Below are 26817 nucleotides of genomic sequence, written 5' to 3' on the forward strand. Positions count from 1 at the left end.
GGCCTTGCTTCCAAGCATCAAATCTCCGTTTGTTTACTGTTTTGTTGCATGTTTACTCGCTGCCATATTTTATTCAGATTGCTATTACCACTCATATACATCCATACTACTTGTATTTCACTATCTCTTCGCCGAACTAGTGCACCTATACATCTGACAAGTGTATTTGGTGTGTTGGGGACACAAGAGACTTCTTGCTTTGTGATTGCAGGGTTGCTTGAGAGGGATATCTTTGACCTCTTCCTCCCTGAGTTCGATAAACCTTGGGTGATCCACTTAAGGGAAACTTGCTGCTGTTCTACAAACCTCTGCTCTTGGAGGCCCAACACTGTCTACAAGAATAGAAGCACCCGTAGACATCAGCAGCCCCTCTCCTGGCCTTTATATAGGAGGCCAGGTCTCAAGAGGTCTAACCGAGTACGACTAGGTTTACAGTAGATCTATCTCTAAACTTTCCTTGTTCGTCTCCTTCCGTGTCTTGTACTTCAAGGAATCTTCTGTTGCGCCATCCTAGTGGCCCACCTTGCCTTCGGGTTGTAGGGATTCGTAGCATAGAAAACAAAAAAATTCCTACCGCGAGAACGCAATCCAAGCCAAGATGCAATCTAGAAGATGGGAGCAACGAGGGGATGAACAAGACTAACCCTTGAAGATTTCCAAAGCCTACAAGAGGAGGCTCTCGTTGCTGCGGTAGATGATCACTTGCCACTTTCAAAAGCGCGTAGAAGATCTTGACGGTGCCACAATCGAGCAGCACCTCCGTACTCGGTCACACGTTCGATGTTGATGAAGACGACGTCCTTCTCCCCATTCCAGCGGGCAGCGGAAGTAGTAGCTCCTCCTTGAATCCGGCAGCACGACGGCGTGGTGGCGGTGGCGATAGAGATCTCCGGCGGAGCTTCTCTAAGCGTTGCGGGAGAGGTGGAGGAGTGGGGCGGCTAGGGTTTGGGGAGAGGGGGTGGCCGACCACTTAGGGGTGCGGCCAAGCTATGGGCTTGTGGTGGCCGGCCCCCTCTCATTGTCCCTCATTATATAGGTGGAACACCCAAGAGTTGGTCTACAAGTCTTCGAATAAGACCCCAAACCAAAACCTTCCATATGACATGAAACCTACCCAAGGTGGGATTCCCACTTGAGGTGGGATTCCCACCTTTCCTTGGGAGGGGGTGGCCGGCCACCTTGGTGGAGTCCACCTGGGACTCCACCCCTCTAGGGTTGGCCGGCCAAGCTTGGTGGAGTCCCTCCGGGACTCCGCCTTCCATAGCGATTTCTTCCGGACTTTTCTAGAACCTTCTAGAACCTTCCATAAATACACCAGATCATTTTCAAACTTATAAAATGACTTCCTATATATGAATCTTATTCTCCGGACCATTCCGGAACTCCTCGTGATGTCCGGGATCCCATCCGAGACTCCGAACAAAACTTCGAACTCCATTCCATATTCAATATCTACTAATACGACATCAAACCTTAAGTGTGTCACCCTACGGTTCGCGAACTATGTGGACATGGTTGAGACCTCTCTCCAACCAATAACCAATAGCGGGATCTGGAGATCCATAATGGCTCCCACATATTCAACGATGACTTAGTGATCGAATGAACCATTCACATACGATACCGATTCCCTTTGTCACGCGATATTTTACTTGTCCGAGGTTTGATCATCGGTATCTCTATACCTTGTTCAACCTCGTCTCCTGACAAGTACTCTTTACTCGTACCGTGGTATGTGGTCTCTTATGAACCATTCATATGCTTGCAAGCTAATATAGACGACATTCCACCGAGAGGGCCCAGAGTATATCTATCCGTCATCGGGATGGACAAATCCCACTGTTGATCCATATGCCTCAACTCATACTTTCCGGATACTTAATTTCACCTTTATAACCACCTATTTACGCAGTGGCGTTTGATGTAATCAAAGTACCTTTCCGGTATAAGTGATTTACATGATCTCATGGTCAAAAGGACTAGGTAACTATGTATCGAAAGCTTATAGCAAATAACTTAATGACGTGATCTTATGCTACGCTTAATTGGGTGTGTCCATTACATCATTCATATAATGATATAACCTTGTTATTAATAACATCCAATGTTCATGATTATGAAACTATAATCATCTATTAATCAACAAGCTAGTTAAGAGGCTTACTAGTGACTCATTGTTGTTTATATAACACACATGTATCAATGTTTCGGTTAATACAATTATAGCATGGTATATAAACATTTATCATAAACACAAAGATATATAATAACCACTTTTATTATTGCCTCTTGGGCATATCTCCAACATTCTCCCACTTGCACTAGAGTCAATAATCTAGTTTATATTTGTAAAGATATAACACCTTGGCTTTCTGGTGCTTTATCATGTTTTGCTCACGGGAGAGGTTTTAGTCAACGGTTCTGACACACTCAGAAACGTATGTATTTTGCAATTCATTTTGCGTCTTCACGCATTACTCATTTTCCAAATGAGTCGGCATTAAATATGTTTGGTCTTCTGGTGGATCCTTAATTCCGCGGTCTGAAATATGTCACTAATATTGTCACACACAATATAGCTTCAAAGTTCTAACACTATCGGAACTACACCAAGTTCTCAAAGAACTTCTTGACTCAACATCCTCAATCATTGTCAAAACAATGACATACTCTGCCTTATTTTGTAGAATCCGTCACAATATTTAGAACTCTTCTAAATCTAGCATTGTGCTACCTTTTTTTTTAATAACACTTAGCCTAATTGAGATTGAAATTTATTTTTATATGTGACCAAACTAATATCGGTGCAACACTTTACAGCGATTTTGTTTTGTCATTACCCATATAAAACTATATATATATCCTTGGTTCTTCTAAAGCACACATGGATATTCTTACTGTTTGTCAATGATCATCACATGAATCATTCTGGTATATGCTCCTAACTTTTTAGAGCTCAGGACATCTGATTGTGTACATATTAATTGTGATCTAAAAATCACTCATGTGTTTTTACTCATTGAGCGTCAGATACACTCAAGTCTTGTTAAAACTTCACATGACAAGAACATTTTCTTAATATTTCTATATTGAACTACTTCAATATCCTTTCTATGTACTTTGACTTAAACTTATTATGTGTTTCAATCTATCTTCATAGATCTTTGACACTAAATATGTTTCAGTCCATATTCTTTCATTGAAGTTAAATCTCAATGAAACCTTTTATAATCAAGTATATAATTACATCATTTATAACCAACTATATGTCATCTACATAAAGTATTATAAATATGTCTCAGCGCTCCCACTTAATTTCTTGCAAATGCAAGCATCTTCATTGTTTCTGATGAAAACAAAAAACTCTTTGACAATTTCATCCGGTGAAGATTCCAACTCCGTGATACTCACTTCATCCAATTGAAGTTCGTATACCTATCTAGTATTCCACGGACTAGCAAAACTCTTGGTTGTATCTTGTATACACCTTTAATACACACTTCTGTTAAGTAATGTATTTTGCCATCCTACTAGCATATCTCATAAAAGAAATATGTAGCGATTACTAGAATAATCCACATAGACTATAAGCATTGCTACGAAAGATCTAATCTTATCGTAGTCAACTCTTTAAACTTTGTCGTAAACTACTTTTAGACAAGTCGAGCTTATTCAAGGATATTCCATCCAAGTCCATCAATTTTATAGATCCATTTACTTTCAAAAAGTATTCATCTATCTTGGATTTCATGGCGTATAGCCTATTTTAACGGAGTTAGGGCCCATCATAACTTCTTTGTATGTAGTTAGTTTATCATTGTTCAAAAACAATCCTTTGTCCACAAATCATTTATTTGATCACAAAGTAAATCATACCTACAAGGTTCAATAGGTACTTTGATCTCCATGGCTAAAACATTTTGTAGTCATGGGAGCCATGATCGTCGTGGCCGCTTCCGGAACCAATTCCGATGTTGCGCTACTCTGATCATAATGCTCAGGTTCATAAACCTTATCAAGTTCTATTGTCCTCCCACTCAAAAACTTCGCTAGAAACAATTTCTTGGAAATAAGTAAGAAACATCGACAAACACTTTTGTCTTTGTTTCCATGGTGGAAGAATTCCCAATTAATTCTTTGGGATAACCAACAAAGACATTCATCCGATTTTGGTTGTAAACTCTTAGACCAAAATTTAAAGAAATGACTATTAGGGTTCATACCCATGCCATAACTCGTATGGTGTCATTTCAACGGATCATGATGATGCTCTATTCAGTGTAAAAGCGGTAGTCTCTAAAGCATAATCCACAAAAATATAATGGCATTAATATTTTATCTCATCATTGACCCAACAAGGTTTGGATACATCTCTCGGATACTCCATCATCATTATGATACTCCAATAAACGTGAGTTGTAGAACAACTTCATAACTCTCTTAGATGTTCGCTAAAATTTGTAATTCAAATATTTCCACCATGATCCAATCATAGATATTTGATTTTTCTATTACAATGATTTCCACTTCATGCTGAAATTTATTTGAATCTATTCAAATGTTTCAAACTTCTTCCTTATCGAATATATCCACATATATATACTCAATTCACTGTTGAAAGTTTTCATGAAGTAGAAGAATCTCCCGCACACAAAACTATGCCCAGTGAACCACATACATCATCATGTATTTTTCCACTAAGTTAGTTGCCCGTTCAACTCTTGGCCTATGAACGGTATTTTAGTCATTCTCTTTTAGGAAAGATTTGCAAGCGCCAAACGATTCAAAAATCAAATGACTCCAAAAATCCATTTGCATGGAGTTCCTTCATGCGTTCTTCTCTAACATGACCTAAATGGCGGTTCCACAAATAAGTGGAATTCAAATCATTTGCCTTATGGCATTTTAGCGTCAGTGTTATGCATGTGTGTTTCACCATTAAGATTTATAATAACTTATCCATCGTACATGGAGTAATGTCATAATTTGAACAACTCATTGTTTTCATTTGACCAGAGCAAAATAACAATTATTAAGTTATTTATTATAAATTCTAAGGGCTAGATAGAATGCCAACGATGAACTTAATAACACTTTATTTTTGTTCCAGACGTGCATTCCTATCATATTCCTTGTCAGTCACTTAGGCCATTGTATTCTTGTATTGCGTTGTTTTGTATGACACTTCATACCAACCAATATGGTATTAATACCCAAGAATTTCATTGTGTGACCAAACTAGGAATACAACCATAACATGTATATCATTTATATACACATGAGCTAGACTTTCTAGTCTTTTTCTTTTCTTTCTGCCAAAATATCTTTTGTAGTTTCTCTTTTAGTTTTCCTCATTATTCAGAAAACACTTCACTTTCAATAACTTCTAGGTTTGTTGGTCAAATACCAATAACCTTGAGGTTCTTACTTTGAAGTTGATCATCATATGACAAGTGTTCCAGATTTCAATATTAGTAACTTTGTAATATGATGAACAATTTCACTCATAATTTTATTCATCAATTCATGATGACTTTCCGAGACCATGTCAGTACATTCTAGGCTCGTAAAGTTTAACCTTAGTATTCGCATGTGCAAATATGGCTTGCACCCGTTGTATGCACACGTAGAATCTATCACACCCGATCATCATGAGATGCTTCGAAACGATGAGTCTTAGCAACGGTGCATACTAAGGACGATTACTTCATGGATATGCGAATATCGTTAGTGCCCCAATAGTTGGAGGATTGGGACGCCTTGCGTCTTCAACCTTCCTACATTCCCATAAAACTTATGAGTTTATGTAGTCTCACCAAATTATATTCTATCATCTTGCAATAAGGTCTTAGATATCACATATATCTCATACCTTGATTATTTCTGAAAACAAAATTTTCAGCTCCTTACTTTTCAAACAGATTTGAAATTCAAGTTTCACGGAGACAAGATAACTTTAGGTACTAATTGAAACCATAGCTCTTTGAATCAACAATGTGAGGTTCACAAAAAGTTTGCAATAGGACTTAATCATTTCTTGATTCTTTAACAATACGGTACCAGTCCGTAAAGTTTCTTGTCAGACTTAACAGTATTTCTATCTCAATTACAAGACTAGCACATGGTAGAAAAACGGATGCCAATACTACAAAATTAATTCAAAATACTACTCAGACTATGTTTATGATAATTAGTTCATGTTTTAATCTAATTACTAATGAACTCCCACTTAATACAACATCCCTCATAGTTGTTAAGTGGTACACGATCCAAATCCACTACATCAAAACCGATCATCACGTGAGATGATGTAGCTTCAATGGTGAACATCAACATGTTGATCATATCATCCATATGACTCGTGTTCAACCTTTCGGTTTCCGTTGTCCCGAGGCCATGTCTGTACATGCTAGGCTCGTCAAGCAAACCCAAGTATTCTGCGTGTGCAACATGGCTTACACCCGTTGTATGTGAGCGTTGAGTCTATCACATCCGATCATCATGAGATGCTTCGAAACGACGAACTATATCAACGGTGCATACGAGGGGAGAACACTTTATTATCTTGATATTAATGTGAGGGATCATCTTATAATGCTACCGTCGCGTTCTAAGCAAAATAAGATGCATAAAGGATTAACATCACATGCAATTCATATGTGATATGATATGGCCCTTTAGTCTTTGCGCCTTCGATCTTCATCTCCAAAGCACGGACATGATCTCCATCATCAACGGGCATGATCTCCATCATCGTCGGCGTAGCGTCAAGGTCCATGGCGCCGTCTTCATGGTTGTGCACCTCATGTAGCAACTATTACAACTACTTTGAAATACTACTCAACATGAAATTTAAAGACAACCATAAAGCTCCTGCCGGTTGCCACAATACAATAATGATCATCTCATACATATTCATCATCACATCATGGCCATATCACATCACCAAACCCTGCAAAAACAAGTTAGACGTCTCTAATTTGGTTTGCATATTTTACGTGGTTTAGGGTTTTCGAGTGAGATCTAATCTACCTACGAACATGAACCACAACGGTGATACTAGTGTTGTCAATAGAAGAGTAAATTGAATCTTCACTATAGTAGGAGAGACAGACACCCGCAAAGCCACTTATGCAATACAAGTTGCATGTCGAGCGTGGAGCAAATCTCATGAACGCGGTCATGTAAAGTTAGCCCGAGCCGCTTCATCCCACTATGCCACAAAGATGCAAAGTACTCAAACTAAAGACAACATAAGAATCAACGCCCACAAAACCATTGTGTTCTACTCGTGCAACCATCTATGCATAGACACGGCTCTGATACCACTGTAGGGATTCGTAACATAGAAAACAAAAAAATTCCTACCGCGAGAACGCAATCCAAGCCAAGATGCAATCTAGAAGATGAGAGCAACGAGGGGATGAACAAGACTAACCCTTGAAGATTTCCAAAGCCTATAAGAGGAGGCTCTCGTTGCTGCGGTAGACGATCACTTGCCGCTTTCAAAAGCGCGTAGAAGATCTTGACGGTGCCACAATCGGGCAGCACCTCCGTACTCGGTCACACGTTCGATGTTGATGAAGACGACGTCCTTCTCCCCGTTCCAGCGGGCAGCGGAAGTAGTAGCTCCTCCTTGAATCCAGCAGCACGACGGCGTGGTGGCGGTGGCGATGGAGATCTCCGGCGGAGCTTCGCTAAGCGTTGTGGGAGAGGTGGAGGAGTGGGGCGGCTAGGGTTTGGGGAGAGGGGGTGGCCGGCCACTTAGGGGTGCGGCCAAGCTATGGGCTTGTGGTGGCCGGCCCCCTCTCCTTGTCCCTCATTATATAGGTGGAACACCCAAGAGTTGGTCTACAAGTCTTCGAATAAGACCCCAAACCAAAACCTTCCATATGACATGAAACCTACCCAAGGTGGGATTCCCACTTGAGGTGGGATTCCCACCTTTCCTTGGGAGGGGGTGGCCGGCCACCTTGGTGGAGTCCACCTGGGACTCCACCCCTCTAGGGTTGGCCGGCCAAGCTTGGTGGAGTCCCTCCGGGACTCCGCCTTCCATAGCGATTTCTTCCGGACTTTTCTAGAACCTTCTAGAACCTTCCATAAATGCACCGGATCATTTTCAAACTTATAAAATGACTTCCTATATATGAATCTTATTCTCCGGACCATTCCGGAACTCCTCGTGATGTCCGGGATCCCATCCGAGACTCCGAACAAAACTTCGAACTCCATTCCATATTCAATATCTACTAATACGACATCAAACCTTAAGTGTGTCACCCTACGGTTCGCGAACTATGTGGACATGGTTGAGACCTCTCTCCAACCAATAACCAATAGCGGGATATGGAGATCCATAATGGCTCCCACATATTCAACGATGACTTAGTGATCGAATGAACCATTCACATACGATACCGATTCCCTTTGTCACGCGATATTTTACTTGTCCGAGGTTTGATCATCGGTATCTCTATACCTTGTTCAACCTCGTCTCCTGACAAGTACTCTTTACTCGTACCGTGGTATGTGGTCTCTTATGAACCATTCATATGCTTGCAAGCTAATATAGACGACATTCCACCGAGAGGGCCCAGAGTATATCTATCCGTCATCGGGATGGACAAATCCCACTGTTGATCCATATGCCTCAACTCATACTTTCCGGATACTTAACCCCACCTTTATAACCACCCATTTACGCAGTGGCGTTTGATGTAATCAAAGTACCTTTCCGGTATAAGTGATTTACATGATCTCATGGTCGAAAGGACTAGGTAACTATGTATCGAAAGCTTATAGCAAATAACTTAATGACGTGATCTTATGCTACGCTTAATTGGGTGTGTCCATTACATCATTCATATAATGATATAACCTTGTTATTAATAACATCCAATGTTCATGATTATGAAACTATAATCATCTATTAATCAACAAGCTAGTTAAGAGGCTTACTAGTGACTCATTGTTGTTTATATAACACACATGTATCAATGTTTCGGTTAATACAATTATAGCATGGTATATAAACATTTATCATAAACACAAAGATATATAATAACCACTTTTATTATTGCCTCTTGGGCATATCTCCAACACGGGTACCTTCATGGGCCTCCAGCTAGACTGTATAGGGTAGAGCAACATCGGTTACCCGAAGGGTAATGCCCACATCACCCAACGCGTTTATGATCTGAAAATGCACCACTGGCAGCGACATGGCCGTCGCCTTTGATCCTACCATTCCATTCATTTATGTGTGAGATGTATCATTGTTGAGACATTTGTTCATTTGTTTGATTGTTGGAAAATTGTTGTAATTTGGTTGATCTTCATTTGTTCAATTTTCCCAAAACTGTTGTAATAATTTGGTTCAGACATTTGTTTATCTGTTGTAATAATTTGGATGATTATTTGATTAATTATGATCGATTGTTGTATGTGTTGCATATAAATTCTATGAAAAACCCTTAGCCCTTAAACCAGAACTATAAAACAGTTTTACAGTTCTGATTTAAGGGTTATGTTCCGCGCCAGCGATTTTCTGACCCGTAAACACGAGTTCGGTGAACTGAACTCGGGGTTTTCAGTTCGCGTGTTTACGGCCTCTGCTAGAGATGCTCTAACAAGACTGGTTCCCAAACCTTCACAGTTGTAGTGACATACTTTATTGATCAACTACCTATCTTCAGTGTGCATCATTTTGATGCAGAGGTTGAGGAGGTTGAGGGCAGAACCTCCATTTCAAAAAAAGAAGATTTAACTTGGCCCTTTACTTTCAGCTTTATCTCAATGGTAACTTTTTTCGAGTACCTGCAGGCCGCAGGAGATCTATGAGTTTTGTGTTTAGATGGAAGAAAGGCTAGAGGCCATACAAGAGAGAACCACCTTCCCCAACCACCACAGAAGGCCAAGGGGTGAGAGAGAGAGACCTAGGTTTACATGTTCCCTCCTGGTGACCCACCTCTACCCCTAAAGCGGAGACGCATGAAATCCAACCACGCCAAGTGGACATGATGGAGGCGAGGGTACGAGCGGCCATTTCCTCCTTGCCTTGGAAGACGCGTTCATTCCTTTCAAGCCAGAGGGAGCGAATGACCAACATGATCAGAGCGTTGGCCTACTTGCGCCGTTTACCCCGTAGGACGGCGAATGCGTCCGGCCACCACTCGGAAAGACCTAGAGCAGGCGCCAGCATGTGGTAGTCGAGAGCCGCGTCGATCCAGCCCATACATGCACAACGTAGGGGCAGAGCAGGGAGATGTGATCGATCGTCTCGTCAGACACTCCGCAGAGGGGGCAGGTAACATGCGAGGGTAGACCATGGTGGGTTAGGTGATCAACAGACCAGCAGGGACGCCTCAATGCGATCCACTCATGGAATTTGAACGCCATTGGAGCAAAAGAGTTCCAGGGTCGATATATAGAATTGCTCGAGATGGACCCATCAAGTGCAAAAGGAGATCTTGTAGAGAGAGCACTTGATAGTTGTGTCTTGGAAGAAGGAATATTAGGTTGCGACTGCTGTCCAACTACACCATAAACCTCCAAGGTCTAGCTTAAGTATGCTTCCTAGACCTGGTCTAGCTCCGTAACTCTAAATGTGTAGATATGCATTCTGCTCCCAACTAAAGCATCCCTTGGGATGCATCCTGGTGTGGTGTGTGTGAAGACCATAGGCTCAATAAAGTCATGTCCTCGAATTTTTTTGCAGGATGCCATAATAACTCCCAGCTGCTACGATATGCATCAAATTCCTCGGCGTCAATCATGGGTGTTGATTTGGATCTGGTTTCAATCTTCTGCTCTCCTCTCCACCAATCACCGGTTGTGCAACAATTTCACCTATATTGATCATCTCCTTCTCATCAACAATTGGCCTAAACTGTAGTCGAGAGATGGTTCCAATCTCTGGAGCCTATCAATACATGCGTAAATTGATTGCAAATTGGAGAGACATATCAGGCTACGCTCATTATTAATGAAGTTGGAAACTACCTTCATATTGAATCCATATCAAGTTTGCAATTATGCATCTTATACATTAGTTGGGGATTCATATAAGTCTTTCATTGCAGCAAGGGATGTTGCAGGACCTCTCCCACAAAGTTGCCAAGAAGCAAAACTTCGTCCATGATGGAGATAAGAAATGCTAGAGGAGATTGATGCTCTTGACAAGAATAATACTTGGGTAATTAATAATCTGATTGCTAATAAAAAGGTTGTAGGCTGCAAATGGGTGTTCACCATAAAACAAACTTTTGATGGAAAGGTAGAAATGTATAAGGCCAAACTTGTGATGAAGGGTTATAGCCAGACGTACGGAGTAGATTATGATGAGAAATTAGTATTCCACAAGATAAATATTAGGGTAATGTAATATGACAAATTAAATAATACTTACATCTGAAAGACCCATGGTTTTCGAAATCACGATGAAGAAATTTAAAACTACTTGTTTCTATTGATCGAGCAAACTATATACCATGATTCTTATTTCTAACGCTAGCTGCTTGTGAACACGTGTATATAAGTATGTAGCTTTAGAATTAATCATAATGTTTTGTGGTCGGTATTATTATGCACATTTGAGAAGGCTAAAGAGAAATCGTGTCATTGGGAAAAACTATTTAGAAATATTTCAAAAAATGTTAAAAGGCGTCCAAGTAGAAGCACACTAAGTTTCAGCTTGTGCCTTCTAGATTTTCTAGAACTATTCTAAACTGTACGCTCTAAAGAGTAAATGTTAAAATATTTTTTATGGGTAAAAGGAGTTAGAGTAGAGGCATGATAAGCTGCAGCTTAGTACATCTTGAACTGAGGCCCTAACTCTTGAGGGTCCAGGGCAATCGCCCCTCTGCCCCGCCCTATGGACCGGCCCTGCATATATCTGCGTTTAATGTGGACATTCCGGCTCACCTAAATAAGTTTCCCATCATCTATAAAGACTTAAGCTCTTATTCACCATCTCCAGCAAATTTTGCAACAAACAAATATGCCTAAACTCCGGAATATTATTTCTTCTGCTGAAACTACTCTGAGATGTACATTTGTGCTAACTACAAAATAGATTGAACAAACAACCGTCCTGGTCATATCTCTAGGACATATTTCCCTCTGTTCTATCTTACTGATCTATATTACAGGCTATCCACAACAAAAACAGACACTTTCAGAGCATGCATACGAACGATTAGTGAGGCTTTACTTGTGGTAAAACTTAGAAATCGACTGCCATCCTGGTCTTGATCGGCTTCAGCTTCACACCCATGCTCTCAGGAGATAGCAGTTCCGGCGATATGCGGCACGGGCTCAACGGACTGCGAGGGCTGCTGCTTGGCTGGTAGGGCCTGTGGAGCCCGTAGCCCATGAGGAAGTACTCCATCGGCATCAGCATTGCGTGTGGCTGCTCCTCGGTCACAAGGGAGCCGCAATTCTGAACCTGTAATGTAACTGACAGCTAACTAAGCAAAGTTTCTGTGCCAGGTCTTGCTCTTATTAGTGAATGGCACAGGGTGGATTCATGTCGTACCTCGACGAGCGCGCAGTACTTCTGGTCTAGCTTTGTTGTCATATGGATGGCATCGTCATGGAATTGTGAGTTCTCTCCCACAATTATCAGTGTGCGGCACCAGAGTTTCCTCAATTTGTCTGTTAAGTCATGCCTCCTGGTGGAGGCGTAGTCTCTATGAGCTTCCAAGATATAAATGCTCAATTTGCTTTGAGAAAAGGAACATAACTGTACATACTTATTCACTGACTGAAGAAATCTCCAAACGTTTTCACCCTGCCTCTCATCAAGCAACTGCATAAACAGAAATATCACCTTGGAGTTTGCGATTTTGTAACTAAACAAATTTACATGATCTATAGGCACAAGGTACTAACAGTTCTGCAGGCCTGCACGATGTCTGATTCAGCACACTGAGAGTTGCCACGCACTTCCTGCAGAAAATAGCAGAATGTGTTATAAACTTTGTATGCTTGGATTTTTTAATAAAAGGCCATGTGATGCAGAAGCCGGGGTTTCACTCCCCATTTCGAAAAAAAAGGACAAAGATAGACATGAGTTGCAACAAGACAAGATGAGGATAATGAGATCTGAAGTTACCTTGCTGAAGTATCTCTGAAGCAAGCACTCCTTGACCATGCCTCGTGCGCCATAATAATAAAGCAAATTTAACAACACCTGGCACATGAAAAGTCATTGTTAATTTAATTCAACGGTGTTACTATATTTGGCAGGAGAAAAATGATCTCAAGTCTTACGAAAGAAAAAGAAACCTGCCTTATTATACAACCATTCACTCCATGACGGGGCTTTGCACAGAGGGGAAACTAGCATCAGCCCTATGACCCTTTCCTGATATTTTGTCTATGAGAAAGTACAAAAATAATCCATATCAGTTAGATACAAAATCCAAAAAGTTGTACATCTATTACCTGACAAGTTAGGCAACTGATGGAGACACTTACTGCAAACAGAGTGAGGACGTAGGCGCCAGCTGTAACACCCAGGCACATGACAGAACCTAAACTGAAAATGAAAATTTACGCCCAAATTCAGATACCTCCAACTGTTAAATCAAGAAGATGACGCACTCGGACTTATGTCACATTACACCAGTACAGTACCTGAAGAAATCAAGCACATCGGCAACCTGATCGGCAAGATCGTCAACAGATGGCACCGGAGCATCAGACTGAACCTGAGCCGCTCCCAACTGCAAGAGTCTTAACAAATGTCATGAGAGGAAGATCTTGTCCACTGGATCCACAAAAATAGATGGCCCATATTAACATAAGGGACCGTAAGACCTCAAATTGTATGGTATATTACAAGCTATTGGTTTGAAGTAAGCAAACACTACCGACCTCATGGCCCTGAGGATTGATGTGGTATATGCAGAAATTGTGGAGCAGCAGCGACGCGGCTTCCGGGCAGAGGAACAGTCCTTGGAAGCAGGACATGTCTGTGGAGTTTGGACCAGGATCAGTAGTAGCAAATTAGCCACCAATTAATAGGTTTGGAATAGGAAATTCTTTGGATGATTAGGATCTTGAAGAAACCCACAGGATGTTCTGATAGCACTTACAATTCAGAACTACATCAGGGTATGTGATGAGCCCGGGCTTTTCTTGGTCTCCATACACGGCCACAGATACAGAGCCACACCTCGTTCTCACTAGATGGTCCTGGTGAATTCACGAAGGCGGTGTGAGTGTGATCAGTGAGTACTGAAAAAAGAGTAACTTGCAACGAAACCTTTCAAGTTTGAGCAATTATCGTTAAACATAGCAAGCTAAATCATGGTGACCCGCTTGATCATACAGGGGGAAAACGGAGTTAGCTTGCAAAATTCACTGATGTTTTACTTGGCGAGCACTACGACGAACAACTGTCAAACAGAACTGCACGCAAAACCCCCAAAAATGCAATCTACTTTTCGAAGTTAGCAGCATTGCTAAGCAGCAACAAAGAAAGAAAAGAAGAGGCACGACCAATGCTTGACCCGCAAGGACTAAACAGAAAACATGGATAAATAAATGCCGCCACAAACCATGGTGAAGGTCTGAAGGAGACCAGCTAAATCTCAGGAAGGGGAAAACAATTCAGCAAAGAAACGCCTTCGTTTGGAGCAAAGAAACGCCTCAGCATAGAATCCAAGAGGCCACGAATCTATCTGGAAGAGAGAAAAATCCTCAAAATAGAGGGCAAGAATGAAGTAAAGCTGGTGGCAGCTGGTTGTTAGACGTACGGACCTTGCCTCCGAAGGAGATCCGCTCGATGTCCACAGATACTGATCCGGACCCGCTCGACCTCGACTCCCCCATTGCGTCTCTCTCTTTCTCTTTACTATCTCTCCTTCTCCTGGGGATGCCTCCTGCCTTCTCGCACCTATATATACGGCAGCCAGCTGAGGAGCACGAAGCTCACCGACGAGGGGTCAAACTCACCAGGGGTCGTCGCACCCCAGACCGGCGAGCTTGTGTTTTGGTTTAGTTTTAAACGCACTCGCTCTCGTTGCCTTTCAGATGGCCCAGCCCGGTCACTCACTGTTCTTGGAGAGAAAGGTGGGACCGATGGCCTTCTTTTTGTTCGGCGCCGGCGTACTGCGTAGTCCTAGTCAGCTAGTGCTACAGCTCGGCCCTGGAAAGACCGGTTTGCTACGCACACACACAAACTCTCCATCTGCTCCGTAGAATTTTGTTTACTGCCTCTGTTTAAAATTAATTGACGCAACTCTGGTCAGTTTTGATCTAGATATCTAAAAAATTTAGTGTATAGGTTCGCTCATTTTAAAAAGATCTGCGTCAACTAATCTAAAGCGGAGGGAGTATCAAACAAATTTTAGATCACTAGAAAGGGAAGACGATTCTATCCTACCCATTGGCAGCGTAGAAAATCAGTCGTTGCGCACTTGCATGGGAAAACAGATCACGGCTGACATTGGTTAGTTTCTCTTCTCCCTTCGTGAAATCCACCATCTCTTGTATCTTGTTTTTTTTTTCCATTCCAACCGACAAATCTATTATGAGCTTTGGCACCCCTATCCATCAAGGGTGGACCCAAAAGACTATTTGAGAGGGGGCAAATATGTGCTAAATAGGGGAAATCGGCTTGCTAAGCGGGGGGAAATCACAATCTATGCTTACTATTACAAGCGAACTCAAATGTTGAGTGGGGGCAGCTGCCCTCATTAGCTACAAACTAGATCCAACTATGCTACCCATTATGTGCCATAATGCAGCAAAGAGGATTTCCATCTTGTGAAATTCCTACCCGTCCAGTTGGGAGTTCATAGAGCTTGCTGCCATGGGCAACATTATTGCAGAGTTCAAAAGGAGGTAGGTTCTTGTATGCAAGCTAGAATCGGTGCAGTGAACCTCCATTGTTGATAGTGACAGGTTAATGAAATCGAGATTTTTGTTGTTGTTGTTGCACAATGTTTCGACAAGCTTCACGGGTTTATGGTGTTTACCCACAAGTAACTTGTGATAGTTTTGGGTGTGTGCTTCAAGAGTATTCTCTCATGTTGCAAATATGTTTCCTTGTTTTTGTACACGTTGTTCATATATGTGACACATGTTGATTTACCATATTGTGGTCGGTGCAACACATTTTTAATGTTTTTTTGTTGCAACGAGTGGAGATTTGATGTATACATAGAAATGGTTACTACATATGCTCAATCGATATGTTGCGACACTTTTGTCTGAATTTCTACGAGAGATGGAGGCTAATGTTACAAATTATATTGCATAAGCATGAAACGTATTGCATGAGGGAGTTTGTTGTTGGGATGATCGGAGTTCCAAGATTTGCCGCTTATGGTGGATCAGACAGTGGAGGAAGTGGCTGCTTTTGGCCCAATTTCAGCCGGCTGACGCCTAGTGTTGTATAACTATTTACATAGGGTGAAATCAATCTGAAGTTCAAAGGGATTAACTAAAGAAGGAAAATAATTCAAATCAAACAACTGATTGATTTGGTTTGTGTCCCGACAACTCCAGGCATGTTTATACAAATAGGTTATTCAGAAAACGAATCAGCCCCCTTAGATTTTTTGTAGAGCATATCGAGAATAATTTTATGTTATTTATTCGCAACATAAATACATACAAAATTTTAAAAGTTAAAATGTTTGCGTCAGATAAGAATATAAATTTACCACTTTTGACAAAGAATAACGATGCTCCCGTATGCAACACCTAGCATTATCCAGGAAATGTCAACGTGTCACTGTTAAGACTTACCTGTCTCATCAGTGCTGCAATGGTGATAGGATTGGGCTTGATTGGTTTATATGTGCGCACTTGGTGCTACAGGTAAAGTCTTTCCATGATGATGTTTGATTTACAATTAATGCCATAGAAGACAAGAAAAAGAAGGCTGAAAGGCTGGGGTATGCACGGTATGTGTACACATGGTATACCCTTTTCATTTCGGAAAAAGTTCAAAACAAACCCTGAAGTTGTAGGTGAAAGATAAATGGAACCCTGAACTTCTGATCCCTGAAATCAGCACACTAAAATCTCTAATCCCGGTCTATTTTCAACCTTAGGGCAGTTTCAGGCGGAATTCGCTGACGTGGCAAGTCAAGATCTGGTAGTTGACTAATTAATTTTTCTCTTTCCTTTTTTCTTCTTCTTTTCTCTACTTCTAGCCCACTCCCCACTCCCCCGTTGACTATGCTCCCCTCACCAATCCGCCCACCCTCGTGGCCCCGCCGCTGGTCCTTCTTCTCTGGTGGCCTGGTGATTCAATGAACAGCTAGGAGGAATGTCGTCTGCTCATCCGCCTGCCCCTCTCATGCGCCGCTAGCGACGTTTGCCCGCTTGCCCCTGCTCGCGCGCCGCCGGGAGAACCTGCAGGAGGCGTTCCGCTTCCGCCACAGCTCGGGAGCGGCGACGTCCTCCCAGCTGCCGAGAACGGCCGATGCGGCGGATGGCGACCTGCCGCGGTGTCGCGTGGTCAACGCGAGTTCGAAAAGGAGTTAGGGGAGCAGGGTAGCCCCAGCCAGTCCCAACTCTCCATGTGCTGATGTGCGGGCTCGTGTCGATGCGGATCATAGCGGCGCCCTTGCGGATGCATCGAACTCGACGACGCGCTTGATCTCACGCGTTGCTGTGGCCGTCCCCAAGTCCATCCGGTTGGTGAATCGTCCCTAATGGCCCCCAATCGCCAGCTCCATGCGCTTCTTCCTTGTCTCCGGTCTTGCGCCGCTTGGCTTTGATCTCCCCTGCCACCCAACCCTAACCTCCCCGACCATGTCTTCATCCTCTGGGTGAGCGTATGGTGCCACTAACCCTCTCATTGCTCCTCTAGTGTCATATAGCGGCGTCGGAGTGCTCCGCCACCGCGTGGACGCACTTGCCACCGCGCCTCTATGTTTTGTTTGACCAGTAGAAAACCAGGATGTTAGAGAGAAGGAAAAAAATAAATATGACATGTGGGTCCCACTGTTAGTGAGAGGAGCACATAATCCCGGTCATCATGTCGCTTTCCCGGTGTGCCAAACACCTCCAGGGTTTAAAATAGACTGGGATCAGAGAGTTTAGAGTGCCAATTTCAGGGATTGTGAGTTGGAGGTTCGATTTAGCTTTTGCCTACAAATTCAAGGTTGATTTTGGACTTTTTTCTTTTCATTTACCACGCGACGCTTTCCTTAAGTTCTTACCATTGCGCATCCTACTGTATATACTGATCGTCAGTAGATAGCGCATGCCTCTTGGTAGATTGCTTGAGCGGCTTGAAATAAATGAAGGAATTGGGAGCATTCGCAAAGATGTTCGCCCATTTTGAGACGACGTTGCGTTTATGAGCAGTTACTTCGTAGAGTATGTCCGTAGGAGTTAGGACTGTTGCATGTCGATGCTTGTCCATGCTTATCCTATACCGTCTTCAATGACCGCTTTCAAACGGAACACAGCTGGTGGTCAGAGAATGGAAAGATCAATTGACCACGCAGTTGAGTTTATTTGACGGAGCAGAGAGCTACTCTATTTTAAATCCTGCTATATGTTCAATGAACGTGTATCCCACAGCTCCCACTACAACAGTTCAACAAATAGACCCCCACGACACACACGATTACTCCATGATGAGAAATCTCAAATCACGTACTCTATCTGCAAATAAGTGTATTTTAGTTTTTTTTCCTTAAGTTTAAAGTTGTTAAAATTGACCAACTTTACATGGAAAAGTATTAGAGGCTTCGAATGCAGGACCGTCTCGCTTGCATGAGATTCTGGAAACTTACAGAATTGGTTCGGGCCAGTTGGTTAATCGTTCTAAATCGGCAATATTTTTTAGCGCAAATGCACCCCTGATATGAAAACCGAGGTGCATACAGCCTTGGATATTGAAGTTGAAGCTCTCATTGAGAAATGCCTAGGTCTTCCCACTGCGTTGGGTAGATCTACGCACGAGCAATTCGAGCATATTCTTACAAGGATTAAGAAGTTAGCTAATGGGTGGACTCCCAAAACTCTTATCAGTGCCGCACGAGGGGTTTTGGTGAAATCAGTTTGTCAGGCAATACTGACATACTCAATGAGTTGTTTCAAATTATCAAAAGAGCTATGCAAAAAGATCACAAACTGTGTCGCCAAATTTTGGTGGGGTGGAGATGAAAAGAAGAGGAAAATCCATTGACGTAAATGGATTGATAGAGCTATCCCGAAGGAGGCGGGGGGATTGGGTTTTAGAGATTTCCAACTCTTTAATCAAGCCATGTTGGATAAGCAGGGATGGAGATTAATTACTAGTCCCGAGTCTTATGTGCAAGAGTACTAAAAGGTAAATATTTCAATAGCACTGATTTCATGTCCGCAAGGAAGAAGAGAGGGAGCTCTCATGCGTGGAATGCAATCCTCCATGGGAGAGAAGCATTGAGGAAAGGTCTTATCAAGAGGGTCGATGATGGTTCATCAATCAGAGTTTGGGATGACCCTTGGATCCCAACTAATCAATCTCTAAAACCCCTAGTGAGGTCGCCAGAAACCGATGTTACCTTGGTCCAAGAACTTATTGATGAGGACTCAGCAACATGAAAAATGGAGAAATTGGAGGAGAACTTTGAGCCAGTGGATGTGGAGGCGATATGTAATATTCCTATTGGAAGATTTTCAGAAGATGAGTGGGCGTGGGCATATGAGAAGAGCGGGTATTTCACAGTGAGATCAGCTTACAAGTTATTGGCTGCACCGCGTCTTCAAAATGATAATCCTTCTACGTCAGATGTTAATTCCACTTCATTCTGGAAGAATCTCTGGAAGTTGAAAGTTCCGCCGAAAGTATGCACATTCTGGTGGTGAGTAATTTATGACTTCATCCCCTGTCGACAGAAGCTCAAAGAAAGGCACATGGAACTTATTGGATTCTGCAAAACTTGTGGTGCTAAAAAAGAGACTACTTACCATGCTTTATTTGAGTGCAGTTGGGCTCGTCTTTTTTGGCAGGAAATCAAGAAAGCAACATCAATCAAATTACCAGTAATGCATCCTGATTCTTGGCCTACTGACATGCTCAATGAAACTGTGGTATTGGAGGAACATGCATCCGTTATTTTATGTGGGGCTTGGGCAATTTGGACGGAGCGGAATGCAATATGGCATGGAGATGGTGGACGATCAGTTCTCCAATCTATCTGATGGGCAACAGAGACAACAATAGGTTTACGACAGATTGGGAAGGAAAAGAAGCTTCAACCCGCAAAAAAGCTTGTACTTTGGAGACCACTGGAGCTTGATACAATCAAGATTAATGTTGACGCTGGATTTAGATCAGATTTTATGGACGGTACTGCTGGTGTGGTGATCCGTGACCACTCTGGTAAACTACTAAGAGCCCAGGCAAAATGGTTTGATCGAGTAGCGAATGCATTGATCATGGAGGCAGAAGCGGTGCGTGAGGGGATTCAGTTAGCGCATGACATGGGCCTTCAACGTATTATCCTAGAGACAGATGCTCTCGAAGTTGTCAATCTAGTTAAGGAAGAAAGAACTACTAGATCAATAATTGCCAGTATATGCCAGGAAATTAAAGAGCTTAGGGTTTCATTTGCTAGATGTAATATTACTCATGTAAACAGATCTGCCAATGAGGCAGCTCATGCATGTGCTCATAGAGCTAGTCTAGAAAGGAGAAGGTGCATGTGGATTAATTTCACGCCACCTTTCTTAGCTAGTATCCTTGTCAAGGATTGTAACCCTGTTACTTAATCAATAAAGCTTTTTTACCGCAAAAAAAGAGTTATGTCTTAGAGACAATAACAATAAGTGTTACCTCTCCGATTTATATTACTTGTCGCTAGTTATATGTATTCATGGGCGGAGCCAAATGTTGTGCCCATTGTGCCCTAGCACACCAGTTTTTTTGTGAAATTTTTGGGATCAACTCATCTTTACCAAATCTATTATATACTAAAAGCAAAATAAGGGTGTTTTTCGAGGCATTAGGTTGATCCACATATATGCTTAAATAATATAAACCGATGATATTAATCTGAACGTCTGAGATTAAAAGTTAAAACATGTTACGCACAATATTATATGTGTACGAAACTAAATTTATGGCACGCAAGCTTATATGGATATGCAACATGTTCTCTTAATATAACATTACGTGACATATAGAGCCGATCGGTCTCTTGCCAAATTTTGGTACTAACAATTGAAGTGATTCTTCTCTGGTCGCGTACGAGATGGATCTTCCTGGATAGATGTAATTAAGTATATTCTTATAATATCACGTAAGGAAGTATCCAGCTGCAAATCTACACTACTTAAAAAGGACGAAGCGGTTCCTTATTCTGCCAATACGTCAAACCTTTGGTCGTCAAGCGTCCTTCCATCGTCTGGGCTTTTTACTATTTTGCCCTCCCACCAAAACGTATACTTCTCAAACTGCCATCGAACCGGCACACAATTAGGGCTCGTCCGTCGCCCAGACGATGCAACCTCGCCCCGTAAACACCGCCTCCCCCAGATCCACATCGTCGGACCGCACTTCCGAACTCACGTCGTCCACGTCGCCTCACCCCGATCTCACCTCCCGGTCAGCTGCAGAAGGACGTCGGCGGCGATTTTCCACCAGGCGGCGGTGCTCCTGAGAAAGGGCCAGCAGCGGGACTGGACAAGGGCCAACGGCTGGCATGGAAAGCGGCCGGCCGCGGACATCGAGGTGCTTCCCCTCATCTCGTTCCTTTCCTCCAGTCTGTCTCCTTGGCCGGCAGCAGCCAAGGACCAGAGCAGGTGGCGGAGTCAGCGCCGAGAACAGGAGGTAGGTGAACGAAGGGGGCGGATTTAGTTTCTCTCCATCGGTCGTTGCTGATTCCCATCTCTTCCCCGGATTCTTTTATTTGAACTGCAGCTTACCAGTTAAATGCTAAACACTGCCTAGAGCAGGACAACGAAGCAACCGGATTTGATTGTCTTCTATTTTCTAATTAATCCTGTGGAGTTCCTTTTATGTGACGCAAAAGCCACAAATATTACTGCTGATGTGTGGCGATACTACTTGATTAGTAATCTTGGTAAGGTTGGTTTTCAGATCAATCCAGTTGTGTACACTAAATCTCTATGCAAGTAAGAATGTTGCTTTTCATCTATTTCTTATACTTTCAGGAATCAGACTCATTCGCATGCTTAGCTAGGTTGCATGCTAGCTAAGTATAACAATGAGCTGCTAATTATTTTAGGTAACTTGATCAATCCACTGCTAAGCTTTGTTGCAACATAAGAGAGTTGTACACAAGGATCCTTATTACTTCTTTCATCATCACATCTTTATTGCTTTCTAAAGATTTTTTGACATGCATGTGCATTAGATGGTCCATGATCTATATATGCCAAAGCGATCAACTTTAGCCAAGCACCAGCAGACTGAACAAAAAAATATGAGGAGTGCTATAGATCTATACATTACCTTTACCGCTGCATTTTGTTTTTAATGTAAACATAATTCACAATTTCAGATGGGAAATGATGCAAGATGTGAATATCAATGAGATATGGCCATTTATATAGTTACATAAAGGAAATCTGAGGCCCAATTGCAGAGTATATTTTTGCTTTGTTTCACCATTTGTTTGATTAATTTCATCGATCTAACAAGAAACACGCATATTCCAACACTCTTGTCCAGAGGTGTGGAGGTGCCTACGAGCGGAGTACACAGAGGCGATCCTGGAGCACGTGCTCAAGATTTGCGCAAACAAGAATGTAAGGGGGTGAGGCATATTTGTGCTGATTGCTGGTCTCCCCCAATGGTTGTTCTTGCTTAACTGGTAGTAATTAGATCGGATTCTTGGTTTTCTGAAGGTGGAAGTCACTAGTGGAAAACAGGGCTTCCGTGGGAGCCTTTTGTCGCGGGCGCGCCTGCACCCGCGACAAATGGCCTGGCCACGTCGCCCCGAAACCATGTGGAGCGTGCAGAGGCTTTTGTCGCGGCCTTTTGTCGCGGGCCGTATTACGACCCGCGACAAAAGGGGTAGGAGCGACGTGGCCACCCCTTTTGTCGCGGGTCGTAATACGGCCCGCGACAAAATGTCCATGCCTATATATATAGAAGCAGCCAGCCACCCCCACCTCATTTTTTCCTTGGTGGTGAAGGTGGAGGTGTATGCTAGCTCATTTTTTCTACATGTGCACAAGAGGTGTTTGATGGAATGCTTGTGAGAGGGATGCCACTTGGTTTTATTTGATAAGATTTCTCCTCTTTTTGATCCTAAAAGGTTAGCAACTATTTTCTCGACTATATATATATGCATAGTCCGTACAATACTAATTTTAGCAAGGTGATTGCATCTGATACATATATAATTGTACTTATGATGCAGATGAGTCATCCATGGATGTACGGTAACCGATGTGCTCCCGCTTTCAGAGAGGGCGTGAATTCTTTCCTGCTTGTGGCCGAGGCCAACAAGTCGAAGCAAGGTTTTATGTGCTGTCCATGTCTAAAATGTAAGAACGAGAAGGATTACTCTTGCTCAAGAGATATTAAGAGCCACCTGCTTCGGTTTGGGTTCATGTCCAGCTATAATGTTTGGACCAAGCACGGAGAAGAAGGGGTTATGATGGAAGACGGCGATGAGGAAGAAGATAATGATGAGAAGTACCGATCTATGTTCTCTGAATGCTTTGATACCGCAATGGACGACAATGAAGAAGAAGGAGGTGAAGAACAGGCATCAGATGATCCTGTTGATGATGATCTTCGTCGGGCCATTTCTGATGCAATAAGAGACTGTGGCACGGATAAGGAGAGGTTGCAGTTCGACAAGATGTTAGAGGACCACCACAAATTGTTGTACCCAGGTTGTGAAGATGGGCATAGAAAGCTGGGTAGCATATTGGAATTGCTGAAATGGAAGGCAGAGGTCGGTGTGACTGACTCGGGATTTGAGAAATTGATGATAATATTAAAGAAGCTGTTTCCAAGAAATAATGAATTGCCCGTCAGTACATATGAAGCAAAGAAGCTTGTCTGCCCTCTAGGATTAGATGTGCAGAAGATACATGCATGCATTAATGACTGTATCCTCTACCGCGGTGAGAAGTACGAGAATTTGAATAAATGTCCGATATGTGGTGCATTGCGGTATAAGATCAGAAAAGATGACCCTGGTGATGTTGAGGGCGAGCCACCCAGGAAGAGGGTTCCTGCGAAGGTGATGTGGTATGCTCCAATAATACCACGGTTGAAACGTTTGTTCAGAAACAAAGAGCATGCCAAGTTGTTGCGATGGCACATGGAAGAACGTAAGAAAGACGCGATGTTGAGGCACCCCGCTGATGATCGGCAGTGGAGAAACATCGGGAGAGAGTTTCCGGATTTTGCAGGTGAGGCAAGGAACTTATACTTTGGTCTAAGTACAGATGGCATGAATCCTTTTGGGGAGCAGAGCTGCAGTCACAGCACCTGGTCCGTGATTCTATGTATCTACAACCTTCCTCCTTGGTTGTGCATGAAGCGGAAGTTCATTATGATGCCAGTGCTTATCCAAGGCCCAAAGCAACCGGGCAATGACATTGATGTGTACCTAAGGCCATTAGTCGATGAACTTTTGGAGTTGTGGGCCAAACCAGGTGTACGTGTGTGGGATGAGCACACGGAGCAAGAATTTGACCTACGAGCGTTGCTATTCGTAACCATCAATGATTGGCCTGCTCTCAGTAACATTTCAGGACAGACGAACAAAGGATACAATGCATGCACACACTGTTTAGATGAGACTGAAAGTAAATATTTGGGAAAAAGCAGAAAAGTTGTGTACCCGTTCAATCGTCGTTTCCTTCCGCGCAAGCATCCCTTAAGGAAAAAAGGCAAGCATTTCGATGGCGAGGCAGACCGCCGTCCGAAGCCTGTCCCCCGTAGTGGTGCTGATATATTTGACATGGTCAAGGATTTAAATGTTATCTTTGGAAAGGGTCCAGGCAGTCGACCTGTTCCGAAAGACGATGACGGACACGCGCCCATGTGGAAGAAGAAATCTATTTTCTGGGAGCTAGAATATTGGAAAGTCCTGGAAGTCCGATCTGCAATCGACGTGATGCACCTGACCAAGAATCTTTGTGTGAATATTCTAGGTTTTCTGGGCGTGTATGGAAAGACAAAAGATACAACAGAAGCACGGGAGGACCAGGAACTTCATAAAGGACGAAACGGCAATCATCCAGGGCAGTTTGTAGGGCCTGCCAGCTACGCTCTTACCAAACAAGAGAAGGAGATCTTTTTTGAAGCCCTATTCAGTATCAAGGTTCCGTCTGGTTTCTCGTCGAATATAAAGGGGATAGTAAATATGAAGGAGAAAAAATTCCAGAACCTGAAGTCCCATGACTGTCACGTGCTTATGACACAATTGCTTCCGATTGCATTGAGGGGACTTCTACCAGAAAATGTTCGACTAGCCATTGTGAAGATATGCTGAACGCAATTTCTCAGAAGGTAATGGATCCAGAAACTTTGTCAGGATTACAGGAAGATGTGGTCCAATGTCTTGTCAGCTTCGAGTTGTTGTTCCCACCATCCTTCTTCAATATTATGACGCACCTCCTCGTTCACCTAGTTGAAGAGATTAGAATTCTCGGTCCTGTATTTCTACACAATATGTTCCCCTTCGAGAGGTTCATGGGAGTCTTAAAGAAATATGTTCATAACCGAGCTAGGCCAGAAGGAAGTATCTCAAAGGGCTACGGAACTGAGGAGGTCATTGAGTTTTGTGTTGACTTTCTTCCTGACCTTAAGCCGATTGGTGTTCCTGAATCTCGGTATGAGGGGAGGCTAACTGGAAAAGGCACACTAGGAAGGAAAGCAACGGTGTGGAGGGACAAGATTTCTTTCAATCAAGCACACTACACAGTTCTATACAATTCCAGCTTGGTGGCTCCGTACATCGAGAAACATAAGAATGTTTTACGAGAAATAAACCCGGGCCAGCCCGAGTCCTTGATTACACGTCAACACATGAATACCTTCGGCAGTTGGTTGCAAAGACATCTCATTAATGACCCATCTGCGGTGGAGCAGCTGTACTTGTTGGCCAGGTTACCATCTTCAAACATATGTACATTCCAAGGGTACGAGATAAATGGGAATACATTTTACATGATCGACCAAGATAAAAAGAGCACCAACCAAAACAGCGGTGTCCGCTTCGATGCAACAAACGAGAATGGGCAGACCACCACATATTATGGATACATAGAGGAGATATGTGAACTTGACTATGGTCCCACTTTTAAGGTCCCTTTGTTTCGGTGCAAATGGGTGAAGCTCAGCGCTATACATATTGACGATAAGTACGGTATGATAACAGTGGATCCCAACAATCTTGCGTACCTGGACGAGCCTTTTGTCCTAGCCAGCGAGGTGGCTCAAGTTTTCTACGTGAAGGACATGTCTAGCAAATCAAGAAAAAGAAATCAACAAAAGAATACATCAACCGAGGAGCCAAAGCGCCACATAGTTCTTTCGGGGAAAAGAAACATCGTGGGAGTGGATGACAAGACAGACATGTCAGAAGATTATAATAAGTTTAAAGAAATTCCGCCCTTCACGGTAAAAATTGACCCAAGCATCTTGCTAAATGATGAAGATTCTCCATGGCTACGGCGTAGAAGATCACAACACTAGATGGCGATGTAATAATGTATTCTTCATATATAGTTCCCAAGACAATCTCTACATTTATGTAATAATGAGAACCCTTTCCCCAACACTGTTAGAGGAGACGGAGTCTTTCACGGGCTTGCATGGAAATTTTTCCGAGGAGCAGCTTCCGAAGATGCCGTAGGGCGTGTGCA

The 26817-nt window shown here is 42.8% G+C and overlaps 1 protein-coding gene across 1 annotated transcript; it reads right to left on the bottom strand.

The window, feature by feature from the left end:
• Positions 1-11999: 11999 nt before the first annotated feature.
• On the bottom strand, positions 12000-15007 carry LOC127295509 (protein NDL2). Its single transcript, XM_051325471.1, has 11 exons — positions 14767-15007; positions 14100-14199; positions 13879-13976; positions 13639-13727; positions 13480-13540; positions 13292-13378; positions 13115-13192; positions 12892-12948; positions 12753-12808; positions 12536-12671; positions 12000-12445 (listed from the first exon to the last, which is right to left on the bottom strand). The coding sequence occupies exons 1-11, from the start codon at positions 14836-14838 to the stop codon at positions 12224-12226; spliced, it is 1056 nt and encodes a 351-aa protein (XP_051181431.1). The 5' UTR covers positions 14839-15007; the 3' UTR covers positions 12000-12223.
• Positions 15008-26817: the final 11810 nt, after the last annotated feature.

The sequence above is a fragment of the Lolium perenne genome, chromosome 1, assembly GCF_019359855.2.
Source record: "Lolium perenne isolate Kyuss_39 chromosome 1, Kyuss_2.0, whole genome shotgun sequence".
Lineage (NCBI taxonomy): Eukaryota > Viridiplantae > Streptophyta > Magnoliopsida > Poales > Poaceae > Lolium > Lolium perenne.

What these genes read in the sequence shown, in the direction of transcription:
- LOC127295509 (XM_051325471.1), bottom strand. Translation starts at nt 14,838, where the DNA reads ATGGGGGAGTCGAGGTCGAGCGGGTCCGGATCAGTATCTGTGGACATC. An exon ending in TCAATCCTCAGGGCCATGAG is followed by an intron (nt 13,728 to 13,878) that starts GTCGGTAGTGTT and finishes AGACTCTTGCAG; the next exon opens with TTGGGAGCGGCTCAGGTTCA. An exon ending in TCGTGCAGGCCTGCAGAACT is followed by an intron (nt 12,809 to 12,891) that starts GTTAGTACCTTG and finishes CTGTTTATGCAG; the next exon opens with TTGCTTGATGAGAGGCAGGG.